This window comes from Rhopilema esculentum, chromosome 5 (assembly GCF_057945365.1).
Source record: "Rhopilema esculentum isolate cy_ngs chromosome 5, ASM5794536v1, whole genome shotgun sequence".
Classification (NCBI taxonomy): domain Eukaryota; kingdom Metazoa; phylum Cnidaria; class Scyphozoa; order Rhizostomeae; family Rhizostomatidae; genus Rhopilema; species Rhopilema esculentum.
This window is the reverse complement of record NC_142819.1, coordinates 10588333-10605893: the sequence shown is the minus strand read 5'-3', so window position 1 is coordinate 10605893 and position 17561 is coordinate 10588333. Positions and strand designations below refer to the sequence as shown.

At 34.9% G+C, this 17561-nt stretch overlaps 2 protein-coding genes across 4 annotated transcripts; one reads left to right on the top strand and one right to left on the bottom strand.

The window, feature by feature from the left end:
• Positions 1 to 181: 181 nt before the first annotated feature.
• Positions 182 to 8911, bottom strand: LOC135689718 (stomatin-like protein 1). 3 transcript variants are annotated; one of them, XM_089108679.1, is made up of 8 exons: positions 8724 to 8911; positions 7271 to 7377; positions 6019 to 6085; positions 5265 to 5347; positions 3766 to 3969; positions 3440 to 3495; positions 2653 to 2747; positions 182 to 1343 (listed from the first exon to the last, which is right to left on the bottom strand). In XM_089108679.1, exons 1-8 carry the CDS (start codon positions 8794 to 8796, stop codon positions 919 to 921), a joined length of 1110 nt encoding a protein of 369 aa, XP_088964805.1. In that variant the 5' UTR covers positions 8797 to 8911; the 3' UTR covers positions 182 to 918. The 3 variants fall into 3 exon arrangements, with proteins under 3 accessions (XP_088964805.1, XP_065063114.2, XP_088964806.1); XM_065207042.2 differs by having other exon boundaries at positions 182 to 1346; positions 8724 to 8910; XM_089108680.1 differs by having other exon boundaries at positions 182 to 1346; positions 7271 to 7446; positions 8724 to 8879.
• Positions 8912 to 9082: 171 nt separating this feature from the next.
• On the top strand, positions 9083 to 13564 carry LOC135689725 (large ribosomal subunit protein eL19). The gene is made up of 5 exons (XM_065207050.2): positions 9083 to 9131; positions 9905 to 10011; positions 11117 to 11360; positions 12140 to 12250; positions 13357 to 13564. The coding sequence occupies exons 1-5, from the start codon at positions 9127 to 9129 to the stop codon at positions 13487 to 13489; spliced, it is 600 nt and encodes a 199-aa protein (XP_065063122.1). The 5' UTR covers positions 9083 to 9126; the 3' UTR covers positions 13490 to 13564.
• Positions 13565 to 17561: the final 3997 nt, after the last annotated feature.

Below are 17561 nucleotides of genomic sequence, written 5' to 3'. Positions count from 1 at the left end.
TTAACAGATGTGAGGCTGCAAATGATTGGGCTCTTTTCTATTTGTTATTTCATAAAATATTTACTGTTTTGATTTCCTCTCAGCTCTGGTAAAGTAAAAGGTTTAGCAACAATACATTATATATTCTCTGTTAAAAAGCTGGGTTACTTTGTTTTGAAGCTTTTGGCACTATAATGCAGCAAAATCTTATTGTAAGCTTTTAGGTGCACAGTCATATCGCCTGACTCAAAGCCTATAACATGGGTGCTTTAATCATACTCTTAGAATAAAACAACATTTAAACTGTCATGTGGTGCATAATATCAGTATGGAACAATTTAATTAAATTACAAACATTTGAAACCAAATAATTTGTTCGTGTGCTTACATGCAATTCTACTTTTAAGAATACAAGTGGCATAAGAAAGTTATTTACCAAAAATAAATATTGACTCAATGCTGCGCTCTTTGAACCCCAGGATCAAATGCTCTTGCTGAAAAATTGTGGAATTGCTCAGTCTTCCATATGCAATGCCATAATTTGCTTCAGTGGGTGGGAATGGGCCATGGCTAGAGAATGGGTGCATATCTAAGGTTCTTGTCAAATGAGGGTACATTTTGGACAATTAAGAAGTGCTGTTCATACTTACAATAAAACCAGAGCAGATCTTATCTCTAACAAATACAAACAATTCTAGACATCGCTGTTGAGACATTGCCCTCAACACATTTATGTAGCAGTGATGTATAGTACAATGCCCCCTTCACATCCAAAGTTGGGCACAAACATAGCACAGGTGTATAAAAAATTAAACTGTGGGGATAGATACAAAGTACCATCAATGTCTCTCAAGAATTGTAGGTTTGCTACATTCTGCATAATATGTAATTATTGGTCCATGACAATTCTTCAATTATGATGCATGTATGTCCCAGCAACTATGATTTCACTTGCTGCTCTTTTATACATTTAATAAGATCTTCCAATCTCATTGCTGCTTTAATATCTCCTTCAATTACCATTTTCCCATTCATGTAGGCATTGGTTGGGGGCAGTCTGCCATAATACATGCTTTGAAAGTCAGTATCTTTAATTCTGATGCGAACATCTGGGTCACATGGTGCTTTTCCTTTTCCAACATACCCTTGTCCATTCCTTAAGTCTAAGCACCACATGCCACCATTGTTACCAGATATATCAAACTCAAAGACAGCATCAATTTTCTTCACAATTTCTTCACTTAGAAACCCTTTAGTCATTGCAAAGAGCTCAGATGGTGTCAAAAGATCTGGATCGGGTGCATGACTGACTGTTGGTGCTGCTCCTAGAGCAGACGCAAACGGGTTTGCTCCTGATGTGAATCCTGCTGTTAAAAATTGCAAAATTTAGGAACCAAAAAAGGATTGAATAATGCAATCACATCTTGCAAAAGACAGATAGAAAAGGCATGCTCTTAGATTAACTTTATCATGGCAGAATGCAACTACTGATTAAAAGAGGAGAGAAAAAAGACAATGTACAACTGAAAGGTTAACTTCTACAAATAGCATAAATATGACACAATGAAAAAAGAGTAATAAAATTTTTTGTTTGAGGATGAAAGAAGGAGGTTCAAAGAGAGGGGAAATCTAGTGCAAATCCAGCAAAAGCTCTGTGTTTGGTTTTAGTCTCAGTTTCCTTAAGTGCAATATGGAATATTTCTTAGGGCCAAAAGTTTTATTGAATCTACAGCAAGGTTTGGAAGAATATCTCACCTTTTAAAGGGGAAGACCTACTTGGAATAGAAATTTACACAGCAATACTCTTGAATACAAGGTGGCTACGTACAGGTTTTATTTTTATTGTTTGAAAAATCTCAAAGTAGTTTTCAAGGATAAACCCGAACAGGGGAGCAACGTATTATTAAAACTGAAGGTAGAATGCATACAAACACTGCCTGAGCTTATATGATTTTCTGATTTTGGAATGCATTATCTCTCTGATCTTTGAGACCAATTTTTGTGACTTGTTTTGAGAACATTTGTTAACAAGAGCATTTGAGTTTAATGTTATTGTATAGTAGGAGTGTTTGTGATGTGAGTTTTTCAGCAGTAAAAGGTTTGCAGGATTTGATAGAAAAAATCAGTTAGGGTGCATTTTATGTAACCTCTCATTGCCAAATCCCTTGCAGTATTCTGAACTTTCTTATCTTTAGTATAATAAAGATAAATGTGAAAATTTGTGAGGATTACTTTTATTCTGAAATGGGGTTGAAGTCTTCAAAAGAATACCAGGAAGAGGGCTATGTATTTAAATTGGCATACTGCTTGCATACTTAGTTAAGATCTGGCAATTATTCAGGGGTTGCAGCCTCCTGCTTCTGATGGCGCTGAGGTGAAGTGTTGACTTGAAAATGCCATCTGAGACATATCACAAATTTTACAGGATTTTTGTCCAGTTCCAACTGGAAATTGGAAGGGGAGGAGAATCAATACTTCTATATGTAGGAACAAAGACCACACATTTTGTTTCACTCCTCTCTGAACAGGAAAAAAGGTAGAAAATACTTGTATTCTAAGACATTTCAATATTCCAAATTCTATTTTAGATATGGAAAAGGCCTTTTGCTTTGATAAAACTTACTATTTAAGGGTACCAACAAATAATCTTAAAATAAAAAAAAGATGTTTTACCTTTTAATGCTGAGAGAACTGATTGCAATGGATCTTGATCTGCCGGAAAGTCATCACCACCTCCTTTAGATGATTTGAGAATAGTTGACTTGGTCCTGAATTAAAAAATTGGAATTTATTATTTTATTCATAAACAACAGAAAGACCATCAATCAACAGCAACAAAGGATTGCTGCAGAGCAAAGCATCCATTATATTATGATCACATTACTTTAAATGATCTACCAATACATTTTGCATACATTTCATGCATCTTAAGGTATTCTTTGCATCTTTGCATTCCTTGGGTGATCTTGCTCAAGTGACAATCTACCTAATACAGCGACAAACTTCTATTGAATTGTAAGTGCTATTGGAAACTTGATTTTCAAAACTTATAAACAAACACACCTTATGCAATCATAAGCTCATGCCTTTATACTTTTAAAGGCAGCACAAAAACGAATGCTGTGTATATGCAAATCAAAAATCCAACTTGATTTTGCTTAGTTCTTGAATTTCACTGCTGTTGCCACATTTTGCTGAGTTTTCTCAACCTATCCAACATTTCAAATCATGACCAGTCACAATATTCTTTGGTTATCAATTTTTTACATTCAAAACTTTTGTAGCTGATTCTTTAATATGCAAGCATGATACTAAACACATAATAAAAAGAAGGTCCAAAATGTTTAGAATTTCATAGCAACAACTAAAATTTGCAGCTATTTCTGAAAACTGCAACTTTGCTACAACAACAATACATGCATGAAAATCAAAATTCAATGAATAAGTCAGTAATACTTACAACTCAAACCTGGCAATTTCAAGACCCCATGGGAATACTGTTCTGTTTAGATTATTCTGAAAATGAGTTGTGATATTTATTGTATATATTTTACTTTATCATGAAAAATAATTTGGCAAAGCAGAGGCAGTATGTGAATGAGTGACACAATTTTAGGCTTGGATTATAAAAAGTAAAAGGCAAGAGGAAAAGGAACAAAATAATGAAACTTCACCAGGTCGGTGCATCTTTATAGATTTATTCTAAGAATATTTATAACCAGAAATATTCTTAGAGTTTCTGTGAAAGCATTATTTTCAACTTAACTAATACATAAATTTATGCACCTGAAAGATAGCATTTAAATAATTCTTTTCATTCTCAATCTCTGAAAGTTTTTTTCCTGCAAGGCCATTGTTCAATGCTGCCACTGCAGTTACTCTCAAAGTGTGGTTTAAGTCCTGCAGCTCATTAAATGATGCCATTGGGTCCATTATTCTATACTGAACATCTGCTCCGATTTTAAGCAACCCACCATCTATGGTAAAAACCTGAAAAAAATTGAAAATGACATCATGGCAATGCAAAAGTTCAAAAGGCTGCTCCCAGAAATGGAAAACATTCCAAAAACAATGCAAAAGAAATGATTTCATATTTAAATGGCTTCAACTAAAAGTCTAATGAAAATTGAGAAATGGTTTTGAGTTTTATCAAACATAAAATAAAATTTGCCTGCGGAACTATACTGCAAATGATGTCCTCAGACCTGTCAAGTTTCAATTTTGAAAAAATGAGTTTTGTGAAAAGGTGGTGGGGAAAATGTTCTTCTATGGGATCTAAAAGCCAGGGGCTGATCCAGGATTCATCTTGACTAGCACACAGTGAAAGTGGGGTGGGGACCAGGGGTGACATAGCCCCAGAAGATTTTCATTTGCTGTGCCCTCTAGTCCTTCCAACAGCCATGTAGCAGCACATGGGCACAAAGGGGGGAGAGGGAGGCAGAGCCCCCTAATTGAAAATATTGACAACAACTTGTCCCCTCTGGCTACAGTTTTTCAAATGATATTTTAAAATGTTGGCATAATTATAATTCTGTGAGCTTGATTTTGTCCAAATATATCTGTTTATCATATATCTGTTTTCTTGTTTTAAAGCCTGTCCTCCTCAGGTATGGTTCTTACTTGAGTTTGCCCACCCTAGCCCACACCTACAGCCAGGGGCGTACCTACCAGGGGGTGTGGGGGTGGTACATGGTAAATTTTATGGATGGTCGTTAAATGTTATGGATTATCGGTAGATGCGTATCTTGATAGCACATGGAAGGATCTCATGTGCTTGTAATTGACAAGATCATATTGATAAAACAGTTAAAATTCACAATATGTAACTTGGAAATAAGTTATACATTGATTAACAAGAGTTGAATTTTAGTTGTGCCCCCCCCCCCCACTCCAAATGGCCAAGGTACGCCCCTGCCTACAGCTACGTGATTGCCTTCCATAGTGCACACTTTATTGTTGCGGAGTTTTTCTATTTTCCAGGTAGGGTTTGGCAAAGTTAGAAAAAGGATTTTTGACAGGATTTGGAAAAAAACCAATTTAAAGAAACCAATACATTTTTTAAGAATGCATGAAAACTCTGCTTTGATGCATGTCCAACAGCTTCAAAATAGATATTTTTTAGAGCATTATTGCTATTATCATATAGTATTTTAAATACATAATAACTGGTTTTATCTTCTGGTAAATCTTTCTATCAATCTAATGTGAAAAGCTATTAAAAATAAAAAGCTATGCAATAGCTTGATTTTGATAAGGGGTATAAAAAGAACAATATATGCATCAACCTCTTGGGGAGGAACATTGAAAGCTCTCATTCGCATATCAACTTTCTTCCATCTATCAATGCAAGGAATGACATAGATCAAACCTAGAAGAAAATTGATGATGAATCTCGGGCTAATGTTGCAAATAAATGCTTTTCATTAAGGTTTTATTGATTATAAATCAAGTTCCAATTCAATATTTTAAAAGCTGATAAACAGATTAAAAAGGATATCTTGTCTGAAAAATATATAAACCTTGTAATTTCCATATAATTTCCACATAAAAGAACAAAGAGGAAACGTTTCCTTATAAGTCAAAAGTTTGGGTGGATGATAATACCCTTATTCGATTATTTTCAATTTATTTCATGTTTCTTAGTTGAAGTGCAACAGTACCTAAGTTCCCTAGTTTGAAAAAACCTAAAATCTTTGTTTACAATATTTTTAGGCTGTCTTGTCTAATATTACAAGCCAAATCCTCTTTTAAATGAGGCCTCTTACTTGCTATTGATCAGTTATACCAATTTGTTTAATTTCAAGGACCCTCAAAATTCAACAAACAATACTGCCTTTGATGACAGGTTTTCTGGAAGATTGACACAAATTATAATCATTTACAAGTCTTCATTTGCAAGTCTTAAGAGGAATTGTGTGACAGTAATGTGAAAAGCAGTATTGGCCAACTTTTAGTTTTTATATGGTCTCTTAGTTTAGCAGCAACAACATTAGGTGCTTAAAAGCCATTAATTCTAAGAAAATTGTTAATTTTGCTCACCTGGACCTTTTGCTCTTTGCAGTCTCCCAAGTCTATAGATAAGTGCCCTTTCGTACTGAGGTATCATCTACAAGTAGCGTAAAAATTTCAAATAACTTGCAAAATTTGGGTTATCTAAAAGATGTTGACCGATGGCAGAATCACTTGTCTTAACAGTGTTTCTAGACCTACAAGATCAAGGAGGCTGTTCTCTTTCAGGGACAGTTTTGTTTCTTATGTTGAAAAACGTGTTGTTTAATCCTATCCCCCAATGTTTAATTCTTTGGGTTGTGCATCCTACGTAGCCAGAATCACACTGGCACATAAATTCATAAACAATGGAACTCTTTTGGGTGGTAGGAATGCAATCCTTATGAATTGATTGAAGGGATCTCCTAGTGCTGTAAACAATACAAAGATTGACAGCAAAGAAACAATTTGTGATGACTTGTTTAATCTGACTCTCAAATCGCATAGAATTGTTACCAATCTATGATGGTAGTTTAAGATAAACTGGGCACTTTTGCAGACCAAACTTTTGGACAGCCCAGGAACTTGCGATCTTCTCCTTATAAGAAATTATAGTACAGTTTGACAGTTACTCTGTCAATATAGCTCCAGCACCCAGGTTCCCCATTTCCAACAGCCCTGATTTAGCCGCAAAATCTTTGAGTTTAAAGTTCCACATCTTGCTCTGCTAAAAATGTTTAATTACAAGCTGTTCATACATTTCCAAATTTAGATAATGTGATAAATTTTTGAGTCACCATAAAATTGCATGAAATTTTTTAGCATTAGCCAACTTGCCTAGCAAGGCTTTTTGTTATATATAATAACTAAAATAGGCTACATATTAAATGAAAATCCAGTATACAACTTGTATGTTTAGAAAGTGTGTGTTACCAATTCCTTCCCTTACTGTCTTAAGACAAGTGTTCGTGCTTGGTAGGTACCTATTTCATTCTGGGGGAATATCAAAACAAGCAAAGCTCCAGTCCTGATTTAAACTTTCAAAATTCAGTCACCAGTAAAGCACGATTTCCTCTTTGCAATATTGCTTCCTGTCTGTCTGTGAATTATTGTTGTGATTTTCTTTATCAGCAACACACTGCTCTTCTTACATGTATTAGCTTATTTTTGGGTTCATAGATTATTCTTGGTTTTGTAATCAGCTGGCCTGTTTTACAATCCTTTGGATTTTGCAAGAAATTTGCATGATAACCATATCATGAAGTCACTGAAAACTATATTAAGACATTATTAAAACCCATACCTTGAAACTACACCACCAAGTCACTGGTAAACTGATTGCCCAAATTAAATGCACAATAGACAGAATAAACCATTCCAAGACATTGTAACTTGGCTTTCCAATGTAGTCTGTGACAAAACAAACAGAGGAAAAGGTACATGTAGCAGTTGACATGACTTAGTGCCAATGGTGTAGTGCTATAAAAATAACAAGGGGGGTCTTGCACAAAATGTTGCAAAAAACAATAGCAAAAGTAAAAACTTGCGATTTTTGGCATTAACAAGGGGGGCTCAGCCCTTCTGAGCCCCTTAGCTCTACACCCTTGCATAGTGCCTATTTCATCTCATCAATGTTGGATAAGGCTTCTTATAAAATACCATTAGCCAGCACTGATGATGCCCTCCAACGTCCATAGTTGGCATTGAGATTTCTGGGAAAATCTCAGGTGAAGAATAAACCCTAGCAACCCACTGTGCAAGCCAACTGCCAGGCCAGTATCATAGCAATGGTGATGGTGCTATAGAATTTTGATCAATTTCCACAGTTTTATAGAAACATATTCATTGTCAAGGGTGCTCAATTTTCTTTACCAAACAAAAATTTGGAGATCTAAACTTTGAGGTTCAGAATTTCTTGCTACTATAATAGCCATATAAATTCTCTTAAACATAAATTATTGTCTTCGTCTGAAATTTTTCTTTCAAGCTTATTCTAATTTACCCCATTACTGAGAGTATAAAAGAGGTAAAAAAGGCCAATCAGTTGACTGTTTTCCCTTTCGGAATTGCTGAAATATAAGTTTGCTCCAAATGGTTAAAGCACTTTGGAATGTGTATCTTGAGTCTCTGATACAATATTTTACAAATTACTTTAACATATATAAACATGTTGTAGGCCTGCAAAATTTCAAGTGACCCTCAATGATCAGGCGTAACATAAATACTTTCTGCTCGGGTTGACATAGCCTTTTCATTAGCTGCAGTGACAAGCCTTTGTTTGCATAAAGAGGAGGAAAATAGCCTATTGTTTAAGATAATGGAAGATCACTGGGACGAGTAAGGTTAATGCTACTCTAGTTGGTATGTTAAAAAAGGCCCTGCTCTGCTTGCAGGTTGAGAAACCATCAACCTAGCTAAAGATTCTGTTTGCTTAATTGATCATAAAATCACTTGGTTTTAGGACACTGGCCTGTATTTTTCAAGTCAATCAAAATGATGTCTACATTCATTATTTGATTTATTTATTACCAGATTCATCCGGACTTTTTTATTGGCAACAACAGCAAATGCTTTCAAAAGGTTTAAATGGACAAATTATCTGTTTTGATGGAGAAGGAAAAAAATAGAAATAATAGGTCATCAATTTTTAACTATGCAGTATAATTGCGTATACCTTTGTGGTATAAACATTGTAACAAAAAAATGTACACTAAAATTAAGACTGGACTGGCAAAAAAGCCCAATCATGTACATACCCTTCCTTTCATTATCATCCATATAAATATTCACTTGGCCAGGCTCTGGAATGGAGGTATATCTATTAGGCATTATGAGACATCAACTCGTTCAAATAGCAAAACAGAGCTAGCCACACCAGTTCGAGCTCGTAAACAACTACTTCAGCATTATTTTTCAAGCGGTGAATATTTTTACACCTGCTACAAAATTGAGTTGGATTGATTCAAACCCGCGGATTATTGGGCTCGCTGCGTGTCATTCGAGGGTTTCTGCGTATCATGGTTGTAATGTCCCTCGAAGAAGCCTGGAACGAGCACTTTCACCATCAATGTGTAATGCGAATGGCGCAATCTGATTGGTTTACATCTCCGACTTCGTAGAGCCTGGTCTCGTGTAAGGCCTTTTCTCAATCGCGCAGCCATGAGGTGAGAAATTCACGTTCATCGTTATATAAAACCTGCTATTTCGTTCCCAAAATTTATCAGTAGCTTTCCCATTGTGTGTTATCGAATCTCTGAAGAATTTTTTGTCCAATTCCAAGGGTAAATTTGCCAGTTTGATCTCAATTTGTAGCTAAATTTTGCAAATAAGTGTTTTCAATTAGACGGGCCTAGACAGTCTTCCCCTCTATGATCCTCCAGGCCTATGTCAGAGAGTTGCAGAGAGATTGTTTTGTTAATATAGATTTTTTGTGTATCAACACCTCTCTTCTTTATAAATGAGAGCAGCTTTTTTTGGTTGCCAAAGTGAATTGTGCCCGAAATATGTAGGGAAATAAATACTTTGGTTTAGTTCCATTTTAAGGGTTTCTGGTCCACCAATTGTCTGTAGAAAAACAGGGAAAATTGACACAGTTAATCATTTTTAAATGCATATTATTGCATATTTATTTTTTATAAATTTTGATATCTTAAATAGCGTGTGCATGTATTTGTTTTTTATTTTGATAGCCACTTAACTAAAAGCTGTATCTCCTCTGAATATTCATTGCATTGAACATATATAGACAATTAAAGTATACTTGTTTTAATGAAAGAACAGTCTGTACTAATTTCTCTGACTGTATTGTACTAATCTCAAGCTCCGTGATGTTCTAATTTTTTGTGAATCTTTGTTTTTAATTTGTTCTCTGGTGGTTGATTCAGTTTTTTACTTGTATGTCTAAATGTCTCTCATGGATATTATCAAAATCTCCTAGTACCCTACGCCTGCAAAAGCGGCTTGCTTCCAGTGTCTTGAAATGTGGCAAGAAGAAGATCTGGCTTGATCCAAATGAAACAAATGAAATTGGAAATGCTAACTCAAGTAAGCAGAGCTGTAAATTTAATTTCATCAGGCACTGTTAATTTACCTTCAAGGCGCTTATATTTACTTAGATATTGCAGTTTACATTATATTTGTAGGTACAACCAATGATTAAGAACTGTTTTGAAATGTTTAGCCTCTTGTTTAGTCTGTGCCTTATCAATGTTACTTTCGCTAAAGAATTAAAAGAATAATGAGCTATCAAATCAAAGACCATCAAACATGCTTTACTTGTTGGGAAATTAAATCAGCTTCTAACACAAATAGTTATTGGAGCAGCCAACAAAAGCTCCATGAAGAAAATTAACTTCAACCAAGCTAAAATTGTCACTCAAACTATTCAACTCTTCTCTCAAACCATCTCCAAAATGCTATTTTCTACAGGCACACAACCTCAATTTATACGACTCATTACTAATACAAAAATACATATATATATATATATACTGATTACATCATACACAAGATAACTGTTGTATTTTCTAGCAACTTCTTTGCACAATCACATAATGCATAATGATAAAAATACAGTATCAGCTGGACATCAAACAAAGCAAATCCCAACCAAAAGCATATGTAATGTTTCTCTACAAATAATCTTTAGGGTTTTGTAAGTTTGCATCTGCATCATCAAATTAACTATAACTGTCTTAAAACTCAACAGCATTGGACATAATAAACAGAACAACAGATTACACAGTTTCTTTAATAAAGCAACAAAGATATGAAGACATTTAGAAAAAGCTAAAGCTAGTTGGTTCTCTCAGTAAATGACTTGTGTAAATAAACTCCCTGAAAAGTGATATATATTTGAGAAATTGATAGGCTTCTGACATTCAAAATATAAATGAACTTCAATTCAACCAAAGTGCAAATTGTGAATTATATTTGATATGATTCTGAAATAATTCTAGAAACAATGTTAAATGTTGTTGGCAATTGTATTTGTCTTTTTATTACCATATTACATTCATAATGCTAGGCTTTGAATGGTTTGATCATTAAAATGTTCAGAATCTTAAATGCTCAGAATCTTAAATGTTCAGAATCTTAAATGCTCAGAATCTTAAATGCTCAGAATATATATATATACATATTTTTTCAGGACAAAACATTCGTAAGCTTGTAAAAGATGGTCTTATTATCAAAAAGCCACAAGTTGTTCACAGTAGAGCAAGAACAAGAAAGCTCCTAGAAGCAAAAAGGAAAGGTAGACACAGTGGATATGGTAAAAGGCATGGTACAAAAAATGCACGTTATCCAGAAAAGGTTATCTGGATGCACAGAATGAGAGTACTAAGAAGGCTTCTCAGGAAGTACAGGGAGTCAAAGAAGATTGACAAGCATTTGTAAGTTGTTGTTGGTTTGCATTTTTGCTATGATTTATAATGGGCATGGAGGGTTGTGTGTGTAGTAATATCAAGAAATACCAAAATGAAGAACTAAGATAGTCCAACTAAAGCCCCTAGATTTACCTCCTTTTCACACCCTGATTCTTGGTTGAACAGTCTCTGTTGTCCGAAAATACCATTTTTGACAAGAGCAAGCCTTGATGAGGGGAATGAGTTGTTGCTCTTACATTTCTATCATGTTTTAGTATAGCCACTTTTCCTTTGCCAACTTTCGTATCTTTGTTGAAATTTCACCTTAGTTTTCTCTAAAACTATATGATATTTTTTCTTCTAAAAACACTTTGAATGGGGCTATATTATTTGATATAGATACGATTGAAAAATTTAGAGGGCAAGATATTGAAATAAATTAAACTAAAATTTTCAACACAGGTTGATATGTGTTACCAATACCTGTTACATGCAAATGATGCAAATCTAGATCTGCAGATATTGTGATCTTGATTATTTTGCATGGATTAATCCAACTTGGTGAGCCATAGTACACTTGCAACATTTTGACATTGGTCTAACTTGTAATTTTTTGTTTTCACTTTCAATTGAAAGTGATGAAAAGTTAGCACCGAACCTTAAAAATGTTTGCATGATTCATGAACAATGCTATACAAATGCTCAACATGCTATTAAAGTTGAACCTTTCACAATTTTAAACCTGTGCAAGTCAGATCACAAGTTGGAAGCAATTTTAGTAGACAGTTCTGTTTTGCTTTTCTCAGGTACCACGAGCTCTACATGAAAGTCAAGGGTAATGTTTTCAAGAACAAGAGAGTTTTAATGGAATATATCCACAAGAAGAAGGCAGAAAAAGCCAGAGCTAAGCTTCTTAGGTATGGCTTCATCTTTATAATGTTGCATAGTTTTATTTAACAGTTATGTGATAGTTCATAACCACAATCTAAGTACACCAAGTGGTGCATTGAAATTAATGGCCATAATCTGAGACACCAATTGGTAAGCTTACCATTAACTGATTTGAACACTGTGGTATAATGATAATACATTTGTATTCAAATTGAAGTGAAAAAAATTAAGATCATTATATAAATCTTTTTGTTTTTATTAGTAAATGAATTTAAAAAGATATAGTACAGCTGACCTTTAATGCATATTTTAGGCCTAAAAACAAGAATTATGTGTTTCTTGAGCCCACACTTTTTGCAATTTTGTTTGGATAAGGCAAGGCACAAAATAAGCCGACCATTCATTGCTGTTTAATCATTGTATGGCGTGCAATTTGTGCTGAAATTACACTGTCAGAATTATCTGACTGTAGTTCCACCTATGGATCATACAGTCCTGGTATTCTGTGACATTTGATGTTTATTATAAATGAAAATAAAGTCAAATAAAATGTATAAAATACTTAAATCTTAGTTATCATAAGGGATGTTTTTTAATACTTCCAAGTACCTAGTAATAATTTATAAGTTCAAAGGGGTAAGAATTGGCTTCTGGATACTAATATTACTGTTTGATTGTTTCTGATTAGAGTAAGGGGAAGCCAGTAGTTGGTTTTTCAAAAGTGACATAATTTTTTAATTAGCAGTACCTCAGGTTAACACAGTTCTGCTCATTTTGACTCGTTAGTTTTTGTATTTTCTTTTCACTACACTTGAATCCCATCTTGAATCTTATTAAGTTGTACATACCCCTAATATGACAGACTTTCACTGGGGCGAACTGATTTTGAATTTTCATTTGATTGTCCAACCCAGTAACAAGTTTTGTCTAAGTTTATGATTTTATGTGTAGTTTATATGTATTTCAATGAAATCAGCTTTTAATCATGTTTTCTGTAATTCAAAGAAATGCACCAGCTGTTCATCAGCTGTATAGATTTCTTAGCTTCAAAGTAAGCCAGTCTGTATTACATACAAAGTTCATTCTTCTCATGCTGCGAAACTCTAAACTGATTTTCCGTTGCTTCCATCAGTGATCAAGCCGAGGCCCGTCGCGCCAAGGTCAAGGCAGCCAGGCAGCGTCGTGAGGAACGCCAGGCACAAAAGAAGATTGACTTGCTGTCTGCTTATGCTGCAGAGGAAGAACAACAACAACAATCAAAATAACTTTCTTACCTTGGTTTATGTAATAAATTCTCATAAATCATTGTCCCCCAAATAAAATTATTATCTCTCACCTGATTCTTCAGTGCAGTTTTCTTTTGCTTGCTGTATTTAACTTGTGGATACTTTCTTGGAAATTGAAGTAATCCGCTTTAACCGAAGAGTTAGAGAGAATAGAAAGATGCTTGAGGTCTGTGGATTCACATGGGTACATGCTTTTTTATAAGAGAGCTTTTTTAGGCCAGTCGTCAAACTTTCTAAGCTATTTCCCAATTTCAGCACTAAAACTTGCTTACCACTTTCGTAAAACGTAAAATTGAAAAATTAATGGAGAAGATCGAATGCTATAAATAGGATAAATTTCTCCCAAAAAGCCTCAACTTCGTAACATTAACCATCGAACCCATCTGTCTACAAACACTTCTTTGCACCTTAAGAATTTCCGGTACAACACATTATTGTAACAAAACTCTTGCACTGCAATTTCCTTCGAAATTTTAAATATCAAATTTCCCAACCTTCTTAGGCTTCAAAGATCCAGCCCTGAACTTCCCCTTTTTGAAGAACCGATAACAACTTTTTTGTGAAAAAACATGTATACAATTAACTGTGTGCTGACGGGGTAAACATGACGTCCGGTGTCGCAGGAAGACAGGCAACGCACTTTGAGATGTATCCTATATGCAATTTAGTAAAATATATTTCTATTTCAAGGGAGAGGTATATTTTTTTATAGCGAAATTTCAAGTGAGAGATGATAGGCCCGACATATTTGGTAGCTCCTAAAGCAACAGATTTGTGCCAACTTGTGCCAGAAACCAAGAAGGTACAGATTAACTGTATTTGAAAGTCTCTAAACACCCAATACCATTGAATACTTTTCTGCCACTTATGTAAGTATAAGCATACTATGTGAATCAGGCTGTTTGGAGCACAGGCAGGGTTGAGAAGCTGCTTAACAGGTGCAAAGAAAACCAACTTTCCAAACTGGATAGCGGCTTGCAAGATCAAATATTAAAAATCTTGTTTCTATGGCAGGGGCTTTGTTAAAAAGAAAAGATTTGGAGCAGATTTGAAGTGCCCAGTGAACTAACGTTTTAATAAAATTTACTGTAAAGCTGATTTTCCTATAGGCGCGATTTTCCTAGTAGGATTTTCGTACTGATTGGACAACTTTACCGGTCATGTGCTCACGTTTTTCTAATTGGCTGGTTGGCCTATTACGATCCACAACTGGGTACATATTTTCCATCTTGTACTTTCGGACTTGTATTCTGTCGTTTTCTACCCTGAACAGTGTCAGACAAAAAGCTTTCAATATTTTGTAAAGTGTTGCTGTTATTAAGGTAATTTTAAATTTGGTACCCCAAAAAAATGGTTCACATGATATCTTTCTGTGGTGCATCCAACTTAAGGGGCAATAGTAGTTTAAATTGTACATAGCAAATGTGTTATAGATTATCTTACCACATACTGTGGCTCAGAATTCAGATATGGGGCTACTTGCGGGAAAGGGGCTACTTGCGGGAAAGGGCCTACATTCCTGCTTGCTTTTTCGCCCAGGGCCATTGCATGATCATCACGATTGAGCTTAGAGTCGATGGTAACTCCTAGCAATTTGACTTTAACCTAACCGTCCGTGAGATGGTTCTGATCCAACTTGTTTTCTGCACGAAAAATGGTTATGAATTAATAGTAGGCTTTGTTGACTGAATCCATAAGGAGATCGTATGGTAGGCAACCAAAGAGTCATGGGCCTTGAAAAGTCCATAAGTACCATCGCCACAACCTCCTCATTAGCCAGGGCCTTGCGACAGCTTAAATCGGAGCTTATTCTAAGCTGGACTTGGGCCCTTTTCTTGGAACTGGAAGATTCAAAATTGAGTTGGATATGAAATTTTGCGGAGCTGGAAAATTCGAACAAAACAATAAAGAAATGTTTTTTTTTATTTTTAAATAGCATTTTTAATTGTTTTTCTCATCACATTTCGTCCGAATCAAATAGCTCAACCGTACTGACGATGAAGCTGATGTGGCTGACTTATTCATCTTCATGTTATAGAGCACAACAAGACTAGTTACCTGAGCTGCAATATTTGCTATTGAATTTCATATGACACAAAGGTTTCGGTTTGCGAATGTGGAGCAAAGAGGAGCAAAGGCAATACATATAGGATACAGCATATAACAACAAATATTCAACCAACATCTGAAGCCGAAGAGAGGGAGGGGGGAGCAGAGAGCCTCGAGGTTTCAGGGGCCTCATTAAATAATGAATTCCATTTTAAGAAACGGATTGATCAAACCTAGCAAAGTATGTTTAGTAAATAGTAAAATGTTTTAAACGACTGAAAGAAAAAGACTGCAAGAGATATTCTGAAATGTATTTTGAGCTAATCTAAAGGACATGGTCGCAAAGATTTTGTGCTTGCTTTGCTCGCAGGGGCCTCCGACACTTTTGGTAGTCCTTCCTACACCTGTAGCATATTGATGAAAATATTGAGTGGATTGTTTGTATTTGTGAATAACGCTTAAAATGTAATGATGATTTGTGGAGCTGGAAAATTTCCTTAGATTAAGCTCTGGCCTGAATAGTGCGCGTTTATACTATGTCCATTATGAAAGCCACACAGCAAATTTGATATAGAACCATTGGGCAGATTTGCTTGGACATTAAACATTCAAATATCTTAGATTTTGCTTAAAGTACGCTTATTAGCATTAAGTTCCTTTGAACTTTCATATTTTTCTATGAATGTCTTATGTTCTTCTGCCGAACAGATAAAAAACTTCTTAAAGATTTCCGAATGGTCAATGCCAGGCACGTAAATAATAGGGGGGCGTGGGGGGCGTAACGCCCCCCCAAAGTTTGGAAAATCCAGTTACAGTTGGAAAACGTGACGGTTGACTTGGAATTTTTTTCTTAAGACCAAACTTGTGAATTTTATATTTTAAGAAGTTTTTTTATTTTAAATATAAAAATTCTAAACATTAAAATTCACAGGCTGAAGCTGACCCATCCAATCGTTTTCTATTGTGAATCCCGTCTCCACTGGATCCAAATTGCACACTTGCCCCGTTTTCTTTTTCTTTCTTTCTGACGGGAGTTGAATCAAATTACGAACAGGCAAGGTGAACTTACGGATAAGAAACTTGAAACTTACAGTTTGGAATAATAATACCCGCATTGATCAGAAAATGTTAGAGTGGGAATTTTTTTAGAAACTACGAGTAGTTAATTCAATAAAAGATTAAGAATCTTTCAGTACTAAAAATTCTCAACGCTTCTTATAAAAAACGAGTTTATGCTAAACTCCCCCTGTTATTTGTTAATGTCCTTGAGTCCTTATCATAAATTCCTATGACAAAACTGCTGTGGAGCAAGAACACATTGCAAAAACTGCAGTAGAAGTATTTGATCAAAGAAGAGTATTTCATCTTTCGAATCAGGCATATGCACAAGTTTGTTCTCAAATCATCATTTCAATTGTAAAGAATGAAAAGGCATTTGGCCCTCTGAAAAGTTTAAAGGTAGTTTTCTTCGATCAAGAACGAAAATAAAAGGCCCAAATTCTTGGTGCTTCTATATCGTGAAAAAATGTATTTTAGATAAAATTGATCAATTGATCTGAAAGAATACTACTAATCATTAAGTATATCTAATACTGGTTTTGCTTAAATGTTGCTTTACTTCTTACAGTATGTTTAATGTTTGTTTCATGTTAATAAAAATTTAGAGATTTAGGCTTTTATGCTTTAGGCTAATTATTGAGTAAAGATTTGGTAATTATAAAGAAAATAGAACTATGGTGTTCGGGCTATTTACAAATATCAATTTGGTAGGTACAACAGATCTACTGGTCGAATGAAAAATTTATCACTTAAAGTTGGAATTTTCATACTTCCACGCCCCCCCAAAATTAGCAACTTGTTTTCGTCCCTGGTCAATGCTAAGGTAGACACGTGCCTCCCTGCCCCCCCCCCCCCCGCCACAAAGCCCCTTGATTTTTTGTTTCTCTTATCAAAACAACAAATCGGCAGGCATTTATTTTATGAGCATATATATCAAACATGT

Bases quoted from the DNA above. Each gene is read 5' to 3' on its own strand.
- LOC135689718 (XM_065207042.2), bottom strand. From the start codon at position 8,796: ATGCCTAATAGATATACCTCCATTCCAGAGCCTGGCCAAGTGAATATT. The intron at 6,086-7,270 runs GTATGGGTTTTA...CGCTACTTGTAG, and splicing joins CTTGGTGGTGTAGTTTCAAG to ATGATACCTCAGTACGAAAG. The intron at 3,496-3,765 runs GTGCATAAATTT...ACTCATTTTCAG, and splicing joins ATTTAAATGCTATCTTTCAG to AATAATCTAAACAGAACAGT.
- LOC135689725 (XM_065207050.2), top strand. The intron at 10,012-11,116 runs GTAAGCAGAGCT...ATATTTTTTCAG, and splicing joins AATTGGAAATGCTAACTCAA to GACAAAACATTCGTAAGCTT. The intron at 11,361-12,139 runs GTAAGTTGTTGT...TGCTTTTCTCAG, and splicing joins AAGAAGATTGACAAGCATTT to GTACCACGAGCTCTACATGA.